The sequence below is a fragment of the Ranitomeya variabilis genome, chromosome 3 (genome assembly GCF_051348905.1).
Source record: "Ranitomeya variabilis isolate aRanVar5 chromosome 3, aRanVar5.hap1, whole genome shotgun sequence".
Taxonomy (NCBI): Eukaryota; Metazoa; Chordata; class Amphibia; order Anura; family Dendrobatidae; genus Ranitomeya; species Ranitomeya variabilis.
In genome coordinates, this window is record NC_135234.1 from 402,958,390 (window position 1) to 402,975,417 (window position 17,028).

At 43.4% G+C, this 17,028-nt stretch overlaps 2 protein-coding genes across 4 annotated transcripts in view; one reads left to right on the top strand and one right to left on the bottom strand.

Annotated features, from left to right (window-relative positions):
• The window catches only part of LOC143816164 (uncharacterized), a 589,616-nt gene that overhangs the window by 111,137 nt on the left and 461,451 nt on the right, over nt 1-17,028 (bottom strand). The gene's annotated exons all lie outside the window — the stretch shown is intronic.
• The window catches only part of MED13 (mediator complex subunit 13), a 136,196-nt gene that overhangs the window by 55,351 nt on the left and 63,817 nt on the right, over nt 1-17,028 (top strand). For all 3 annotated transcript variants that reach the window (XM_077296211.1, XM_077296213.1, XM_077296214.1), the window contains exons 4-7: nt 6,907-7,052; nt 10,356-10,553; nt 11,670-11,861; nt 16,711-16,873. In XM_077296211.1, the coding sequence (XP_077152326.1) occupies nt 6,907-7,052; nt 10,356-10,553; nt 11,670-11,861; nt 16,711-16,873 (699 nt within the window). The remainder of the gene's footprint in view (nt 1-6,906; nt 7,053-10,355; nt 10,554-11,669; nt 11,862-16,710; nt 16,874-17,028) is intronic.

The window sequence follows — 17,028 nt, forward strand, 5'->3', positions numbered from 1 at the left end:
CATTATCTATACTGGCTTCTACTTCCGAAAGGTATGGACTGCAAGCGGCCAGTTCATCACCCAAATTCTTCCTCTGTGAAGCCATATGGATGTGATGGGTGCAGTATGTGGTTTAGCATTATCTTGCTGAAATATCTAAGACCTTCCCTGATATAGGAGTTGTCTGGATGGGAGCATATGTTGGTCTATAACCTCTATATATTGCTCAGCATTGATGGACCCTATCAAGATGTGTAAGCTGCCCATGCAATAGCCACTAATATAACCCTATACCATCAGATATGCAGGCTATTGAACTGTGTGCTGATAACAAGCTGGATGGTCCCTCTCTTCTTGAGTCTGCATACCATGGCGGCCTTTGTATAAAAAAGTTAATATTTTGATTCATTTGACCACAAAAGCCCATAGAGCAACCAATATTGACCATTGGCCTTGTTCACACGGATTTCTCCAGAGTGTCTGATAATCTATAATTTTAGAAATTGTTTATCAATTTTTATATGCGGTTGTTCAGAGTGGTGAACCTCTGACCATCTCTGCTTCTGAGAAACTCTGCCTCTCTATCATGCTCTTTTTATAGTCGTGTAATTTGCTTTTTTGTTAACCCTGTCCCAACCTTTTTGAGCGGCTGCTACCATTAATTAGTAAATTAGGTTCTTTTTTTTTTTTTTTTTTTTTTTTTTTTCAAATGAAATAGAGCACATCAGAAGTTGAAATTCAGATGGTTTTCCCTGTTCTGTTGTGAATAAAATAAGATTTCCAAATATTCTTGTTTTCATTCCATTTTATGCAGTGTCCCAACTTTTTTGGAATTGGTGTTGTATATTATAGTATAATTGGAAATGTATGTATATTATGATATCCAGAAAAAACCTTTTGTGAATCGCTGAGCTTGAATCCAGCCTTGCAGAAACCCTAAGATTCCGAGCTGGTGAATATCTCGGCTCGCATGAAGAGGCTGAGATAAATGGCTTCTGGTAGGCATGTTTTCTTTTTCGGCAGTGCCGTGGATGTAGTGTAGCTCATGAGCAGAAAAGCCCCTGTTTGTTTTTCTTGTCCTTGGTAGCTCTCCAGCTTCACTGGCAGCCGTCTTGTTTTCTTTTTTCGAAGCTGTAATAAGTAATGTTTTACATGACGAGCGTAGTTGTGTGCTGTCACAATGCACAGCTTTTAAGTGGTGTTTTCTAAATGTGTTACTGTTTGATTACACTTGTTTTTGTGGTTTTTTTGTATGCATTCGCAGCATATATATGGTACTTTATTGGTTCCCCGGCGTATTGCTTGTAAACTGAAATCTTTAATGACCCAGGTTAATGCTGAATTGCTGTAATTAGCTACAAGACGCTGCTGTTTATATACAATGATGTGAATTAGTGACCTGGTATTCGTGGTCATGCTCAGTCTCTATAGCGGCTGGGTGCTCTGGTACATGTACAGTCATGGCCAAAATTTTTGAGAATGACACCAAAATTATATTTTCACATGATCTGCTGCCCTCTGGTTTTTATTAGTGTTTGTCTGATGTTTATATCACATACAGAAATATAATTGCAATCATATTAGGAGTACCAATAGGTTATATTGACAGAATGAGTTAATGCAGCAAGTCAATATTTGCAGTGTTGACCCTTCTTCTTCAAGACCTCTGAGAGCATGCCAGGGAGAATTGCAATCAACTTCTGGACCAAATCCTGACTGATAGCAGTCCATTCTTGCATAATCAATGCTTGCATTTTGCCAGAATTTGTTAGTTTTTATTTGTCCACCCGTCTCTTGATGATTGACCACAAGTTCTCAATGGGATTAAGATCTGGGGAGTTTCCAGGCCATGGACCCAAAATCTCTGTTTTGTTCCATGAGCCATTTAGTTATCACCTTTGCTTTATGGCAAGGTGCTCCATCATGCTGGAAAAGGCATTGTTGGGCGCCAAACTGCTCTTGGACGGTTGGGAAAAGTTGCTCTTGGAGGACATTCTGGTACCATTCTTTATTCATGGCTGTGTTTTTAGGCAAGACTGTGAGTGAGCCGATTCCCTTGGCTGAGAAGCAACCCCACACATGAATGGTTTCAGGATGCTTTACAGTTGGCATGAGACAAGACTGGTGGTAGCGCTCACCTCTTCTCCGAATAAGCTGTTTTCCCGATGTCCCAAACAATCGAAAAGGGGATTCATCAGAGAAAATGACTTTGCCCCAGTCCTCAGCAGTGCACTCCCTGTACCTTTTGCAGAATATCAGTCAGTCCCTGATGTTTTTTCTGGAGAGAAGTGGCTTCTTTGCTGCCCTCCTTGAAACCTGGCCTTGCTCAAAGAGTCTCCGCCTCAGTGCGTGCAGAAGCACTCACACCAGCCTGCTGCCATTCCTGAGCAAGCTCGGCACTGCTGGTAGTCCGATCCCGCAGCTGAAACAGTTTTAAGATACGGTCCTGGCGCTTGCTGGTCTTTCTTGGGCGCCCTGGAGCCTTTTTGACAACAATGGAAGCTCTCTCCTTGAAGTTCTTGATGATGCGATAGATTGTTGACTGAGGTGCAATCTTTGTAGCTGCGATACTCTTCCCTGTTAGGCCATTTTTGTGCAGTGCCATGATGGCTGCACGTGTTTCTTTAGAGATAACCATGGTTAACTGAAGAGAAACAATGATACCAAGCACCAGCCTCCTTTTAAAGTGTCCAGTGATGTCATTCTTACTTAATCATGACTGACTGATCGCCAGCCCTGTCCTCATCAACACCCACACCTGTGTTAATGGATCAATCACTAAAACGATGTTAGCTACTCCTTTTTAAGGCAGGACTGCAATGATGTTGAAATGTGTTTTGGGGGTTAAAGTTCATTTTCTGGGCAAATATTGACTTTGCAAGTGCAGTAATTGCTGTTAAGCTGATCACTCTGACATTCAGGAGTTTATGCAAGTTGCCATTAGAAAAAATGAAGCAGTAGACTTTGGAAAAATTAATATTTGTCTCATTCTCAAAATTTTTGTCCATGACTGTAAGGCTACTTTCACACACAGCATATTTGCTGCGTATTTTTACGCGCGCGTATTTTGCTGCTGCTTTACCTGCGTTTTTTTACGCAGGCAAAAAACGCAGCTGCTTTCACACACAGCGTTTTTTGCTGCGTTTTTTGCAGCTGCGTTTTTTTCAGCATTGTGTACTGAAAATAAAGTTTGTTTGAAAAAAAAAAAAGGGGAAAAAAAAAAAAGTCATTGAGGTCATTTCCTGTCTTTATGACTCAGAATACAATACACACTGGAGTTAACATCATGTCGATTCTGCCAGCTGCAATGGCCTTGAGCCAAAGACGCCTCAGCAGGCGGAACAGACATCAGCTGGGGTTTACTAACCCCACTGTCACTAACCCCAGGTTATTAGGGCAGGCGTCAGTCAGACGCCCCCCCTCGTAACCCTGTACGGTAAGGGTATGTTCACACGATCCTGATTTCAATCCTTTTTTTTCAGGACAAAAACCGCAGCTCTTGGCAGAAAACGCAGGTGCGTTTTTGGTGCGTTTTTGATGCGGTTTTTAGTGCGGTTTTTTATGCAGTTTTCTCTGCAGATTGTCTGTGTTTGACACAAATAAAGCTTTAACTGCAGTGGGGGAAAAAAAAAAGAAATGTCATTTCCTTGTCCAACCCTTTTCTTCTTCCATCCTCCATTTTGGGACTAAACACCAAAATGAGTGGACGTGTTTTGAATGACAGCGCTCTGCAGAGTGCTGAGCGTAGGCCAGATCACAGCCCGCGGATCCAGCTCTATCCAGCTATTTAAGTCTACGTTCACATTTGCGGTCTGCGCCGCAGCGTCGGGCGCCGCATGCGTCATGCGCCCCTATATTTAACATGGGGGCGCATGGACATGCGTCGCACTTGCGTTTTGCGCCGGCCGCATGCGTCACTGCAGCGCACGCATCCGGCCGCAGAGGACGCAGCAAGTTGCATTTTTGCTGCGTCCAAAATCAATCAAAAAAAGGACGCATGCGGCGCACAACGCAAATGTGAACATAGCCTAAGTGCCACGTATTTAGGTGCCACGTATTTCAGTGCCACGTATTTCAGTGCCACGTATTTCAGTGCCACGTATTTCAGTGCCACGTATTTCAGTGCCACGTGCCACGTATTTCAGTGCCACGTATTTCAGTGCCACGTGCCACGTATTTAAGTGCCACGTGCCACGTATTTAAGTGCCACGTATCACGTATTTCAGTGCCACGTATTTCAGTGCCACGTATCAAAGTGCCACGTGCCACGTATCAAAGTGCCACGTATCAAAGTGCCACGTATCAAAGTGCCACGTATCAAAGTGCCACGTATCAAAGTGCCACGTGCCACGTATTTAAGTGACACGTGCCACGTATCAAAGTGCCACGTGCCATATTTCAGTGCCACATATTTCAGTGCCACGTGCCACGTATTTAAGTGACACGTGCCACGTATCAAAGTGCCACGTGCCACGTATTTAAGTGACACGTGCCACGTATCAAAGTGCCACGTGCCACATATTTCAGTGCCACATATTTCAGTGCCACGTGCCACGTATCAAAGTGCCACGTATCAAAGTGACTGAGCGCCGGCCCTAAAGTGAAAGTGAAAGCAGAGCGGTGACGTCACCGCTGTGCTGTTAAGGCCGGAGCTCAGTCAGTGTCAGGAAGCAGACGCTGGGGGACGCGCAGGTGAGCATGTACTGTTTGTTTTTTTTACTTTTACGCTGGTAACCAGGGTAAACATCGGGTTACTAAGCGCGGCCCTGCGCTTAGTAACCCGATGTTTACTCTGGTTACCCCTTGGTCGCTGGAGAGCGGTCTGTGTGACAGCTCTCCAGCGATCAAACAGCGACGCTGCAGCGATCGGCATCGTTGTCGCTATCGCTGCAGCGTCGCTACACACACACACATACACACACACACACACACTCACACTCCATGCTGCTTCACTGGGGGGCGGGGGCTTCCCTCTTCCTGTCCGACGTCACGTCCGGTCCTGGGTGTCAACCCCTCCGTACAAAGGCGCCGACACCCAGGACAAAGGCGCTGTGTGTGCACGTTAATATGGGGCCCTAGGGGGATACGCAGACACGCCGCTGCGTAAAGAATTGACATGTCAATTCTTTTTACGCCGGCGTGTTTGCAGACAAAAGCGCCGCGTTTTTTTGCGGTGTGTCTGAACGGCAAAGTGAATTTCTCATTCACTTTGCCGGCAGACGAAAATGACATTGCGCATTTTTGAAAAGCGCCCGCAAAATAGCGCTCAAAACTGCGCTATGTCTGAAAGTAGCCTAAGGCAGGTTCTTGTTGGGTGTACTCTGATTTATGACTTTAGTCTTCCTTTATCCACATCTTTATTTTTAATTTAATATAAAAAGCCACAAATTTTGAGCATTTGATTGATTGCCCATAAGGAGGAGCTGTTATGTGACTTTTTAAAATAAAGCTGCAATGTGTCGTCAATGGTCAAGAGATGCTAATTAATTTCTATGGGGAGTGTGCTAGGCATGCTCTGTAACTTGTGGAGGAGAACTGCCTCACCTGTTGCGAATGGTGAATCTTACATGATCTTTACATATGTGTAATCATTGGAAACCAGCCTGTGATATTAGTAAGATGACAGCTGAATAGACCTCGCTATACTGCAGTTATAGCTCAGTGGACAGAGTGAACACTAAAATATTTTCAGGATTTTTTTTTTTCACGTAAAGTGAGACGCAATAGATAATTTTTTTGATGATTTAGACCAATTACTTTTATACAATAAAGGTAAAATTACCCATAAGTAAGGGTCAAAGAGATTTAAATATCAGTGTTATCTAAAATAGGAAAGATTATCTGGGGGGGGTGTTGGTGAACTCTCCCTTCCTTAGGCTATGTGCACACGTTGCGGAATGGGGTGCAGAATTTTCTGCACAAAATCCGCATCTCCTGGCAGAATCCGCAGGTGCAGATTTGCCGCGGATCTTCTGCGGAATTGATGCGGTTTTTATCACTGCGGATTTCTATAATGGAAGGTTGCAGAAACGCTGCAGATCCGCACAAAAGAAGTGACATGCACTTCTTTTAAACCCGCACCATCGTTTTTCCGCACAGCTTTTTTTTTTTTTCCCCATTGATTTACATTGTACTGTAAATCACAGTGTGGATCTGCAGCGTTTCTGCGCTGAAAAATCTGCTGTGGTCCGCACTAAATCCGCATCGTGTGCACATAGCATAACTGCGGAGGTTGGCACCCTAAGTTCGCCATGTTGAACTTGCGGTGCCAACCTCTGCAGTAAGGAAGGGAGAGGAAGAGCGTTCAGTGCGCATAAGGTGCCATTATTCTCAACAGTGCAACTCATGTTTACACCGGTCAATACACGGCCAATTATTTTTAAGTGTTTTGTGGCCGGCTGCAAGTGTAAATGTACCCAAGTATGTGTCTTTATCATTAAACATTTTTGAAATCTGCGGCAAGTCAATTCATTCATTGCGTTTGAGAAACCTCAAAAAACTTGCATTTTTGGTGAATAAAGCTAACTTTTATTAACATGTTCTGGAGACAAATCACACATGAAATATGCTTGAAAAATGCAGAAAAAGAAGAGCACTGCTATTTGTTATATATGCAGCGTTTTTACTGCGAAGAGTAAGGTTTTTGGCAGCCGAGAAAAAAGCTGCAAAAACCCAATGTGTGAATACTCCCGTAAGTCCCAGAAAAGGGACAAATTCCTTGCTCATAGAATACAACCTGGGTCCCCTTGAAAGCAAACTATCACACTGAGACTGTTCCTATGCATCTATGCAGTACCCATCCAAGTGATGGATGGGCGTTGTGTTTTGTTTTTTTTCTTCAGGTATAGGGGAAGGAATTGCTGAATTCATATACGGTTTATCCGCTTTGCAATGTCTTTTTAAAATCTCCATTTCTTTTCGTTTCAGTGAGCATTTGTCCTGCTCGTTTACCTTCTTTCTTCATGGGGACAGCAATGTTTGCACAAGTGTAGAAATTAACCAGCACCAACCAGTGTACCTTCTCAGCGAGGAGCACCTTAACTTAGCCCAGCAGTCAAGTAGCCCATTTCAAGGTAAGGTGGTGTCATTTCAAACCAGACATCGGTCACTTCACCTGCTGTAATCTGCATGAGTTTGTATCAGGGTGGATTTGATTTAAATCTAACTGATTTAAATCACGATTTAAATCACTAGTCAGTAAGGCTTGATTTAAATCAGTGATTTAAATCAAAGTTTCTACCTAAACTAGTTCTTGCTACTTTAACATGCAAGTAGATGAAGATTTTTAGAATCACTTTTTATATTACTTTTTTCTCCCCAGTTTAATGGGTTAATCATTCATATTTGGACACCACTGTTCTGTTGTACTTAGGAAGGAGAAAAATAATCCTGACCTTAATAACAATTTAAATAGATTTATTCAACTGAAACAATAACAACATTACAGCATAAGTTATTTGCTTAAACAAACATCCATGTTTGTTAACTAATTTGGCTAAACAAAATATATATATATTTTAAGAAACTTAGACTGTCAGCCCAGCCGACACATTAAAAACTTAAATACTACTGTCCCTGCTGTCCTCTGTAGCTCACTTGTCGTCATCTTCATCATCATCATCATCATCTTTGTTCCTATTCATAATCTGGAAAAGAAAAACAAGCTTTCCTGCTTTATTTGGGTCCCAACCGATTTCTCAATTTAGAATGAATGAGTCCAAAGGAAGAGAATATTCTTTCAACGCCTGCAGAAGAAGCTACTGCTGTTAAAAGTGAAATCATTACTTGAACAGTCTCTAAATCCAAGCGCTTAAGTGACTTCCACCAGTTTACTGGTGTGACCTTCCTTAAAATATCTTCAGCAAACATATATTTCTTGAATGGTTCCCCCTTAGCTCTGAAGTTTATTATAGTTGGCATTAAAGATGATGATTGCTGGATACCCATGTCATAGCTAACTCCTCTTCCTCAGCACTTAGGTTTTGACCCTGATATTGGATATTGACAATATTTGCCAAAAAATGAGCTGGAGTCAGTGCTTGTCCCATTCGTTTGTTTACTGCTTGTAATTTAATTCTGTCCATGTGTAGTTCTGTTTTTAAGTGTTCACTCAGTTCCTTCCAAATTTCAACAGCATCCGCAATAAAACAGCTATTTTTCTGTATTTTGTTTAAAGCTTGAGAGATGGGTTTCAGGAAGCTCAGCATATGTTCAACATTTCTCTTAAGCCCAATGTTGAGGATTTTGGCCGTGACAGTGCCATCTATTTTATCTCGATTTTCTTCACAAAGTGTCATCAGAATAGGCCAGTTTTTGATATACTGCTCAAAACAGTCCACCACAGAGTTCCATCTAACATCTTGTGGGAGAGTTAGCTTGGTTCCACCCATCCTTTTCAGAGCTGCTGCAGCAAAATGATTATTACGGAAGTATTTAGCAATTTCAACAACATTAGCCTTTATTTCTGGAACACTTAAGTCTTTGGCTAAGAGGTGCAGCAAATGAGCACTGCAACCATATGTTATTAGCAGCTTTGTATTCCCTCCCTGCTCTTCTAAATCTCTTCTCATCTTCGATACGTTTGCAGCATTGTCAGTGACCAAACTGCGTACTAGACATTTTAATTTTTGTTCACATGTCGTTATAGCTTTTACTGCCACTTCTTGTAAGTATTCTGCTGTGTGTGCTTTTCTTGACATATCAGTTGTTTGTGCAAGGAAGACTTTACCTTCTTCTGTTGTTATACAAGCACATACAATAGGATCATTGTGGACATTACTCCACCCATCAATACTTAGGTTAACAATTTTACCCTCCAGAGCTGTTGCACATTGCTCCATTTCTCTGTCATACACTTGATCCAGCAGTTTCCCTGCAACATCAGCTCTGCTGGGTGGACTGTATCCTGGTCTCAGTGACTGAACCATATTAATGAAATGTGGGTTCTCAGTCAGACGGAAAGAAGAGTTCGTTGCATAAATAAACTGGGCAATTTTTTCATCAATCAACTCTTTTTCTATTCTTCTAGTTCTTATCACAAACCTATCTATGGTGGTTCCAGGAGGTAAAGGTTTTTTCTTCCTTTTGGGTGATGGTGATATGTGGCTGTGGGTGTCTGATGATGATGCTGCTGCTAATGAAGCACTATCCTGGATGGATAACTCTGAAACTGTAGAACAGGATGATGGTGATCTTGGAGGTGGATAGTTTCCAGAATCCATGAATTCCCCTAAACAAAAAAAGTCAATGCTGTTATTTTATTGTTTATACAATTTCTGCTTATTGTACACAACACATCACTGCCCCTGCCCCAAAAGGAATATTTGTTTTTCTTCATAACTGTACCAAATGACAGTAATATGCAGTAATAATAAGAAATATAATTTTTCTCACACATGACAGTTCAGTCTTTAGAAATAGGATTCAATAAAAATGTTTACCAACCTGAAGATCCTGCCTGCTCAGAAGTGTTTCTTTGGTCATCTTCATCACCGCACTTCTCATGATGTTGCCTCATTCGCGCCACCAGGCCTTGCATCTCTTTGTTGCATCGTTTGCATTTTGCACGCATGCCTGCCTTACCGATAGGCGAAGGAGCTTCATTAAAATATTCCCAAACTGGGTCTCTTTTACGGCCTGCTGCCATTATAAGGAAAGAATGTAATAAATCTCAGATCGTACACACAAACAGATCCAGACTTGTCTGTCTGTGGCTATGCTGCAGTGTTGTGCTCAAAGTTTCACTTTCATTTTCTTGTCTGCTTGCCCTTCCTCCTCCTCACACTTAGATTCACATTCTTCTTGTGTTGTGCAGATCTATTCCACTCCAAACAATCAGAAACATATTGTCTAACTTCTTGGACTTGGCACTGAAGGGGTTGATTCTGTATTCATAGGTTTGTAGAACAATAGGATTAAGGTCTTTTTCTCAACTCTGTTCATGTTGTAACATTTTTGCCGTGAAGAAGAGGCTGGGACCTCTGCGGAGTCAAATTCAGTTTTGAGAACTGCGTAAGTAAAGCGAGCGTCTGTGATAATATAGGAGAGAAACTGCCCACTAATCCTACAGAAACCTCTGGAAGAGCATGGCATTGTGAATGTTACACATATACAGCCTTTATTCTACTGAGTTAAACAACTCAGCTTTATCTCATGATGGAAGAACCTTTGGATGGTAAAATATTTTCCTCAAAAAGCAGTTTATTGAAAAAAATCCGATTTAAATCAAAAAAATCCGATTTTTTTGATTTTTTTAAAAAAAACCATTGATTTTTATCCACCCTGGTTTGTATTAATGATTATGGCAGGAAAGCATTTAATTTTTTCTTGATACATCTAGATATGTGAAATTTTGAATAAACTCTTCATTTTTCCAGTTATCTTGAGCCCATTTGGCTTAAATGGAACCCTCACAGGGCAATCATTCAAGATGTCTGATTCTTCTACCAAGAAATTAATAGGGGAATGGAAACAGTTTTATCCCATTTCATCCACTATAAAAGAGAGCCCAGAGGAAAAGCAGGAGGAAATGGATTGGGAGGACGATTCGCTGGCAGCCGTGGAGGTTTTAGTGGGTGAGTCTCGAAAATGTCTTACTGTAAGCTGTTTCAGTAAAGGTTTCCAGGTTTGTGTTGTGTTTTAAAGCTGAAAGTTTCAGTAATAGCGAAAGTGTGTTCTAGTAGTATGTCTCCCACACAAGGTATCGTAGACTAAACCATATGACCTTGCTGCAATCGGCTAAAGTTTGTTCTGAAAACATACGGCATGGACGGTGTATGAATGGCTTGTTACTGCATACACCAAGAACAAAGTGTTCAGTTGCTGATATCCACTTTAGATAGCATTTTTGTTGACGTGGATAATGCTTTTATTATTTTTCCTCTTTGCTGCTTTCTTGTTGCTCAATTTCCTTAAATCGTACTATCTAAATAATTGACAAAAACCCAATTCTGTTAGAATATGACTAGTGACCAGCTTGAGAGGTGGAGACAACAATGCACTGCATCTGCAAGAAGGTTGTATGTTCTCCATGTTTGTGTGGGTTTCCTCCATGTTCTCCGGTTTCCTACCACACTCCAAAGACATACTGAAAGGGAATTTAGATTATGAACCCCAGTGGGGACAGTGATGATGTCTGTAAACCGCTGTGGAATTAATTGCGCTATATGAGAGTAAAATAATAATAAAAAAAATATCTAACAGGTTTGTTAAATAAATACACTTAATAATTGTAAATGTCCCAATAGGTGGGACCCACACACTGATCTAAGCATTACCTAATCAGTGGATTGGTGATAACTTATAAAAGGGGTTATACAGGCTTACAGTATCGATGACCAATCCTTAGGATAGGCCATCAATATCTTATCTAGGGGGATCTGATAAACTTCCACACTAACTATATAATTGAAAAGAGCTGATTCAGTACAGGCCAGTTAACCATGTAGTGTATATTACCGTGAACTGCAGCTCAGCTCATTTTTACTTTGGGGGAGAAAAACCTGCTGATCATTGCTGGTGCTGGGTGTTGGACCGCCACGAGCTGATGCTGATGAACTATCCGAAGTTCAGGTGATCAGTTTTATAAGCCTTTTAGTGTAGCAATTGATTTGTCTTTTCAGTTAAAGGTTATGAACAAGATCATCTTCTGATTTTATTAATAGTTTTTTTTTTTTTTTTTTACTTTGTAGCTGGAGTCAGAATGGTCTATCCAGCATGCTTTGTGCTTGTCCCTCAGTCAGACATCCCTACAGTCAGCTCATCTGGATCCACTCATTGCTCAAACACATGTTTAGGTGTTCAAGTGCCTACTTCTTCTCGAGATCCAGCCATGTCTTCAGTAACCCTGACACCACCAACTTCGCCAGAAGAAGTTCAAACAAGTAATATATTCTTATACATTATGGAATATGCTTGAAACAGGTCTGAGGCCATAGGGGGTAGTTTGATCTTTTTTTTTTCTGTCATTGGCTCTTCTGTTTTCCTTACACTATTACCAGGATGTGGAAATATCATGTTAAACAAAATTTCTTTATCGCTTCATTGGGAGACACAGGTAACCATGGGGTATGCTGCTGTCGTTAGGAGGCTGACACTATGCAAAAAAGGAAAATAGCTCCTCCCCAGCAGTATACACCCACCGACAGGCACCAAGCACCTCAGTTTAAGCTTAGTGTCTGTAGGAGGAAGACCTGGATCTCATCCCAGATCCACAGTTTTCCTTTTCAGGTGACCTGTTGTGTTTTATTAATCTTTTCCCTTTGTCTTTCAGGTTCTTCATCTTCAGGGTAATGGGGTGTAATGTCTCACCCTGTTTTCCCACACTTATGCGACCGAGAAAGCAGTGTGGTGTTACCCACATAGCCCACTCTTGGGCCCGCAAGGCAGGACCTAATCCTATGTCACCCTTACGGGTGTTTCAGCGTGATTCCCGGTGGCCGGTCCTTTGCCTTTTCTCCTCACTCATCTCCTCGGAGAAGGCTGAGAGGAAGAGGACCCCCCTTCTTGTAAGGGGTTGATGCCATCTTCTGCACCGTCTGGAGACGGTGCGGGAAGGAGGATTTACTATTCCAGTGACCCCCATCCACTCGGGGGCTCCTAATGACCTCCTCTTCTGCGAAGAGGACCGGGGCTCACTTTGCAGGTATGTATGATCCCCTCCCTGTAGGCGCGACAGGTCCGGGTAGGAGGGTGACATCAATTCTGTAAGGCCCGCGCTTTGCGCGGCCATAGCATCACTGTTAGGGAGCAGGTTAGATTTTATCCCTGTAGACCTGCATGGTGGCGCCCATTTTCCCCCGGCCGTCCTCTCACTCAGTGACCCACTCTCCTTTCTCCCTGGCCACACCTCCTTCTACAATCAGATTGTTACTTAATCTCCGGCCGGTGTTCTTAGTCACGCCCACCGCTCTGCAACGTGTGGACTGTAGCGCTGTTAAGCCGTTGCTTCATCAGTTCTTGTGCCTCAGCAGATGTAATTCTGTCTAAGACACTGCTTTCCTGCATAGTTTATGCGCCCTCGGTGTCGGACCCGCATTTAGCTGAAGACCTCTGCCACAGGGGTACACTGCTATCCTCGCAGTCATCTGCTGACCGTCGCTGGCATTGACCTTTGCTGGCTCTGGTAGAATCTACCCTCTCCCTCCCCCTATATAGCCATATATAAGCCTATTCTCAGCAGTATTTCTACCAACCCTGCAGAGTTTTCCAGTTTCCCCTCTAAGCCTACTTAGGTTCATTACACCTGTGCCCCTTGTAAAATAGTGGTCAGTCTTCCCTTTTCTCTCCGTCCTGCAACCCCTTCCACCATGTCTGCCCCACAGGAACACTCTAATGCCAGGGATGAGTGCACACCCCTCCCTCCGGAGTGGGCTATTGCTTTATCACAGTTGGCCTCTGACCAGACAAAAGTTTCACAGTCCCTGGTCCAAGTCCTGGAGCACCTTCCACATTTGTCTGCAGCCACCAGTGCTCCGAACGCCTCTCATGGCGTCTCGCATGCTCTTGTCCATGACCATCGCAGGGACAGACCGGGTACAAAGCAAAGTAAGTGGGCTCTTCCAAGTTCCTCATCTACTTCCCTGGTCCCTCTGCATCATCTAAGATGCTCTCCTCTCCCCATACCCCTCATCGGAGGCGGTTGTTGGGTCGGACGTGGATTCCCAGTCTGAGTCGGAGTCCGATATGGACCAGACCTCAAATATGCAGGATATGGTCAGAAGCTTTATCTCAGCAATTACCAAAACTCTTCACCTACAGATGGACGAGACTCCTGCTCAGGAGCACTCTGTGTCCTTCAAACGAGTAAGATGTCCTTCACGATCCTTCCCCAATAACGGGGAATCTCAAGCAATTATGAATAAACACTGAAAACATCATGAATAGTGTTTCCCTGGAAGGAAGCCGCTAGAATTTCTGTATCTCTTCAGCCCAGACCTCATGGATAAATGGGCAGAATCCCCTAATGTGGATCCGCCGGTTTCTCGTCTGTCTTCTAGTCAGTCATGTCTCTGCCAGACGGCGTGTCTCTTAAAGACGCTACAGACAGGCAGATTGAGTCGCTTCTCTCTGTCCTACCTTTGCCTCTACCTAGGTGCCTAAGTTCATGTCTCACCAGGGTAGCCTAGCAGCAGCCCTTTCAGATGAGATGGCAGATTTGGCAGACCAGATTGGACATGCTGGCTTCGGCCAGTTTTCCCACCAGGGCAAACGGCAACATCATTGCTATACACCGCATCCTCTGGTTAAAAGCGTGGAATGCTGATCCACTCTCAGGAAAGTCTCTCATTGACATTGCCTTTCAAGGATCTAGTTTTTTTGGGTCCAAACTGGATTAGATAATTTCGAATGCTACCAGCGGGATAGGCAATTCTCTTCCCCAGCCCAAGCCTAAGCGCCTTTTCAATAGGAAGAGGTTGCCGTTTTTTTCATTCCTTTCGGCCCTTCTCTTTATCAGGGACTTCCTCTCACCAGGGCCGTTCCTCCGCCCAAGGGGAAAGGGAGAAGCCCTCTTCCAGACCCACACCCCACTGGGACTAAGGGGTCGTTCCTCAAAGTCATTTGGGTCCCGTGCCAACACATTCTCCTCTAAGTGAAGGGCCACCCCCACCCGGGAGTATCCCCAGGGTGGGAGGCTGGTTTCTTCTCTTCCGGGACGCATGGTTGTCGGTGGTCGACGATGCCTGGGTCAGAGAGATAGAGTCCTGTTTCAAAATCAACTTTTCTTCCCTCGGGAAGACATTTTCTTTCTGTCCCATTCACCAAGACTCTCGTCTCAGGCTCCTGGAATTCATCAGGATGTCTCATCCCTTCTACGCACAGGAGTAATCATACCTGTTCTCTGGAATTAACGCTTTTCAGATTTTCTACTCCAATCTTTTCGTAGTCATGTAGAAAGACTGTTTGCTCCGTCCGATTTTGTACCTCAAGCGACTGAACCATCACGTTCGGACTTGCCATTTCAGCGTGGAGTCCCTACGTTCAGTGATCGCCTCCATGGAACCGGGAGGCTGAGGTAACAAATATTCTACAATGGGCAGTGTGTCACGTTCCCGCTATAACAGCCGTATATTCCGAGGGTGGAAATTCGGGCAGCCGAATTTCTAAGTCATCAGGTTCTCTCAGTGGACGAGTGGTCTCGTTTTTCAGCCAAATATGCCAGAGATGGGGCACTACGGACGATCCGCTAGCAATCGGTTGCCATGCTTTGGTAATCCCGTGGTCACCATTCCATCCGCCTTATTTTTTTCATTAAAAAGATAAAGGCAGAAGGAATCCCAGTAATCCTGGTAGCTCCGGTCTGGCCAAGAAGGACCTGGTACGTGGAGCTATTGATCATGCTCATAGACGCTTCCTGGAGGCTTCCAGACCGTCTAGATCTTCTTTCTTCTTCCTTCTTCCACCAGAGTGCTTTTTCTCTTCCTTCCATCCTGGGGTTTCTACAGGTGACTCCTGATTCTGGCTTAGTACTTTAAAGGGTCAAGTTCTCGCACTGTCAATTCTTTTCCAACAAGAGCTGGCCTCTTGTTCCCAGGTAAAGACTTTACTTCAAGGAGTCGCCCATTCAGGACATTCCTTCCTTCTTACCTAAGGTGATTTCTTCCTTTTACATAAATGAAGGAATTGTCCTTCCCTCCCTGTGTCCCTCCCCTGTTCATCCCGAGTCTACCTTTCAAGGACTACTTCCTTTCACCGCTCTAATGTCCTAATTGTCATCTCTGAAGTTCGTTGTAAAGGGCTTCCAGCTTCCATGTCCACTATTGCCCGTTGGATTCGTTCAGCAATTTTGAAGGCATACTGCATTCAGGACAAACAGCCCCCTCTGGGGGAAAAGGCTCACTCCTCCTTGGTGGTAGGAGCTTCCTGGGCAGTTCATCACCAGGCTTCAGCTTTACAGATTGTGAGGCTGCAACCTGGTCAGCATTGCACACTTTCGCTAGATTTTACAAGGTTCATACCCATGCCGGCCTGAGTAGGAAGGTGCTGCAAGTGGCGGTTATGTACCGGCCTACCTAAGTCTGTTTTTCTTTTGAGTTCCTTCTGTTTCCCACCCTTTTGGGGACTGCTTTTGGACGTCCCATGGTTACCTGTGTCCCCCAATGAAGCGATAAATAAAGAGGGATTTTTGGTACTCACCGTAAAATCTTTCTTGGAGCCTTCATTGGGGGACACAGCACCCTCCCTATCTGGTTGTACCGCTTTTGGGCCTATGGCCTTTTGTTGTGGGGTTGGTACATATGTTGAGTTTTTAGTTGCTTCTCTTACTGCTTTTATACTAACTGAGGTACTTGGTGCCTGTCGGTGGGTGTATACTGTTGGGGAGGAGCTATTTTCCTTTTTTTTTTGCATAGTGTCAGCCTCCTAGCGACAGCAGCATATACAGCCATGGTTACCGGTGTCCCCCAATGAAGGCTCCAAGAAAGAGATTTTATGGTGGGTACCAATAATCCCTCTTTTGTCGTTTTGGTTATAGTTTACAAAGGAGTCAAAAAAGTCAAACATTGGCAGCGTAACTTGTGATTTAAAGAAGTGAAGTCACAAATTTTCAAATACATTTATAGACTGATGCTCAACATTCTTGTCTTGATAAATTTACACCAGTCTTTTTCTGAAATTGTTTTTCATGCAAGTTAATTCTTAAAATATATGTATTAATATTATATACACACACATATTTTTTTCTTTTTTCTTTTTGATCATTAAAATAATTGTCACAATTTTTATGTTCCACAGTTGATGTCCAATCTGCACAGAAGTGGATGAAGTTTCCTTTTGTGTCTGATTGTTTCAATTCGGATAGTACGAGCCATCATGGTGGTAAAATACCAAGAAAGTTGGCTAACCAAGTGGTGGATAGAGTTTGGCAAGAGTGCAACATGAACCGATCCCTGAGCAAGTAAGATTTGCATTGTTTGCCTGATGCATGCTTTACAACACTTTAACCCCTTAGTGACAGAGCCACTTTTGTACTTAATGACCAAGCCAATTTTTACAATTCTGACCACTGTCACTTTGAGGTTATAGCTCTGGAACGCTTCAGCGGATCCCACT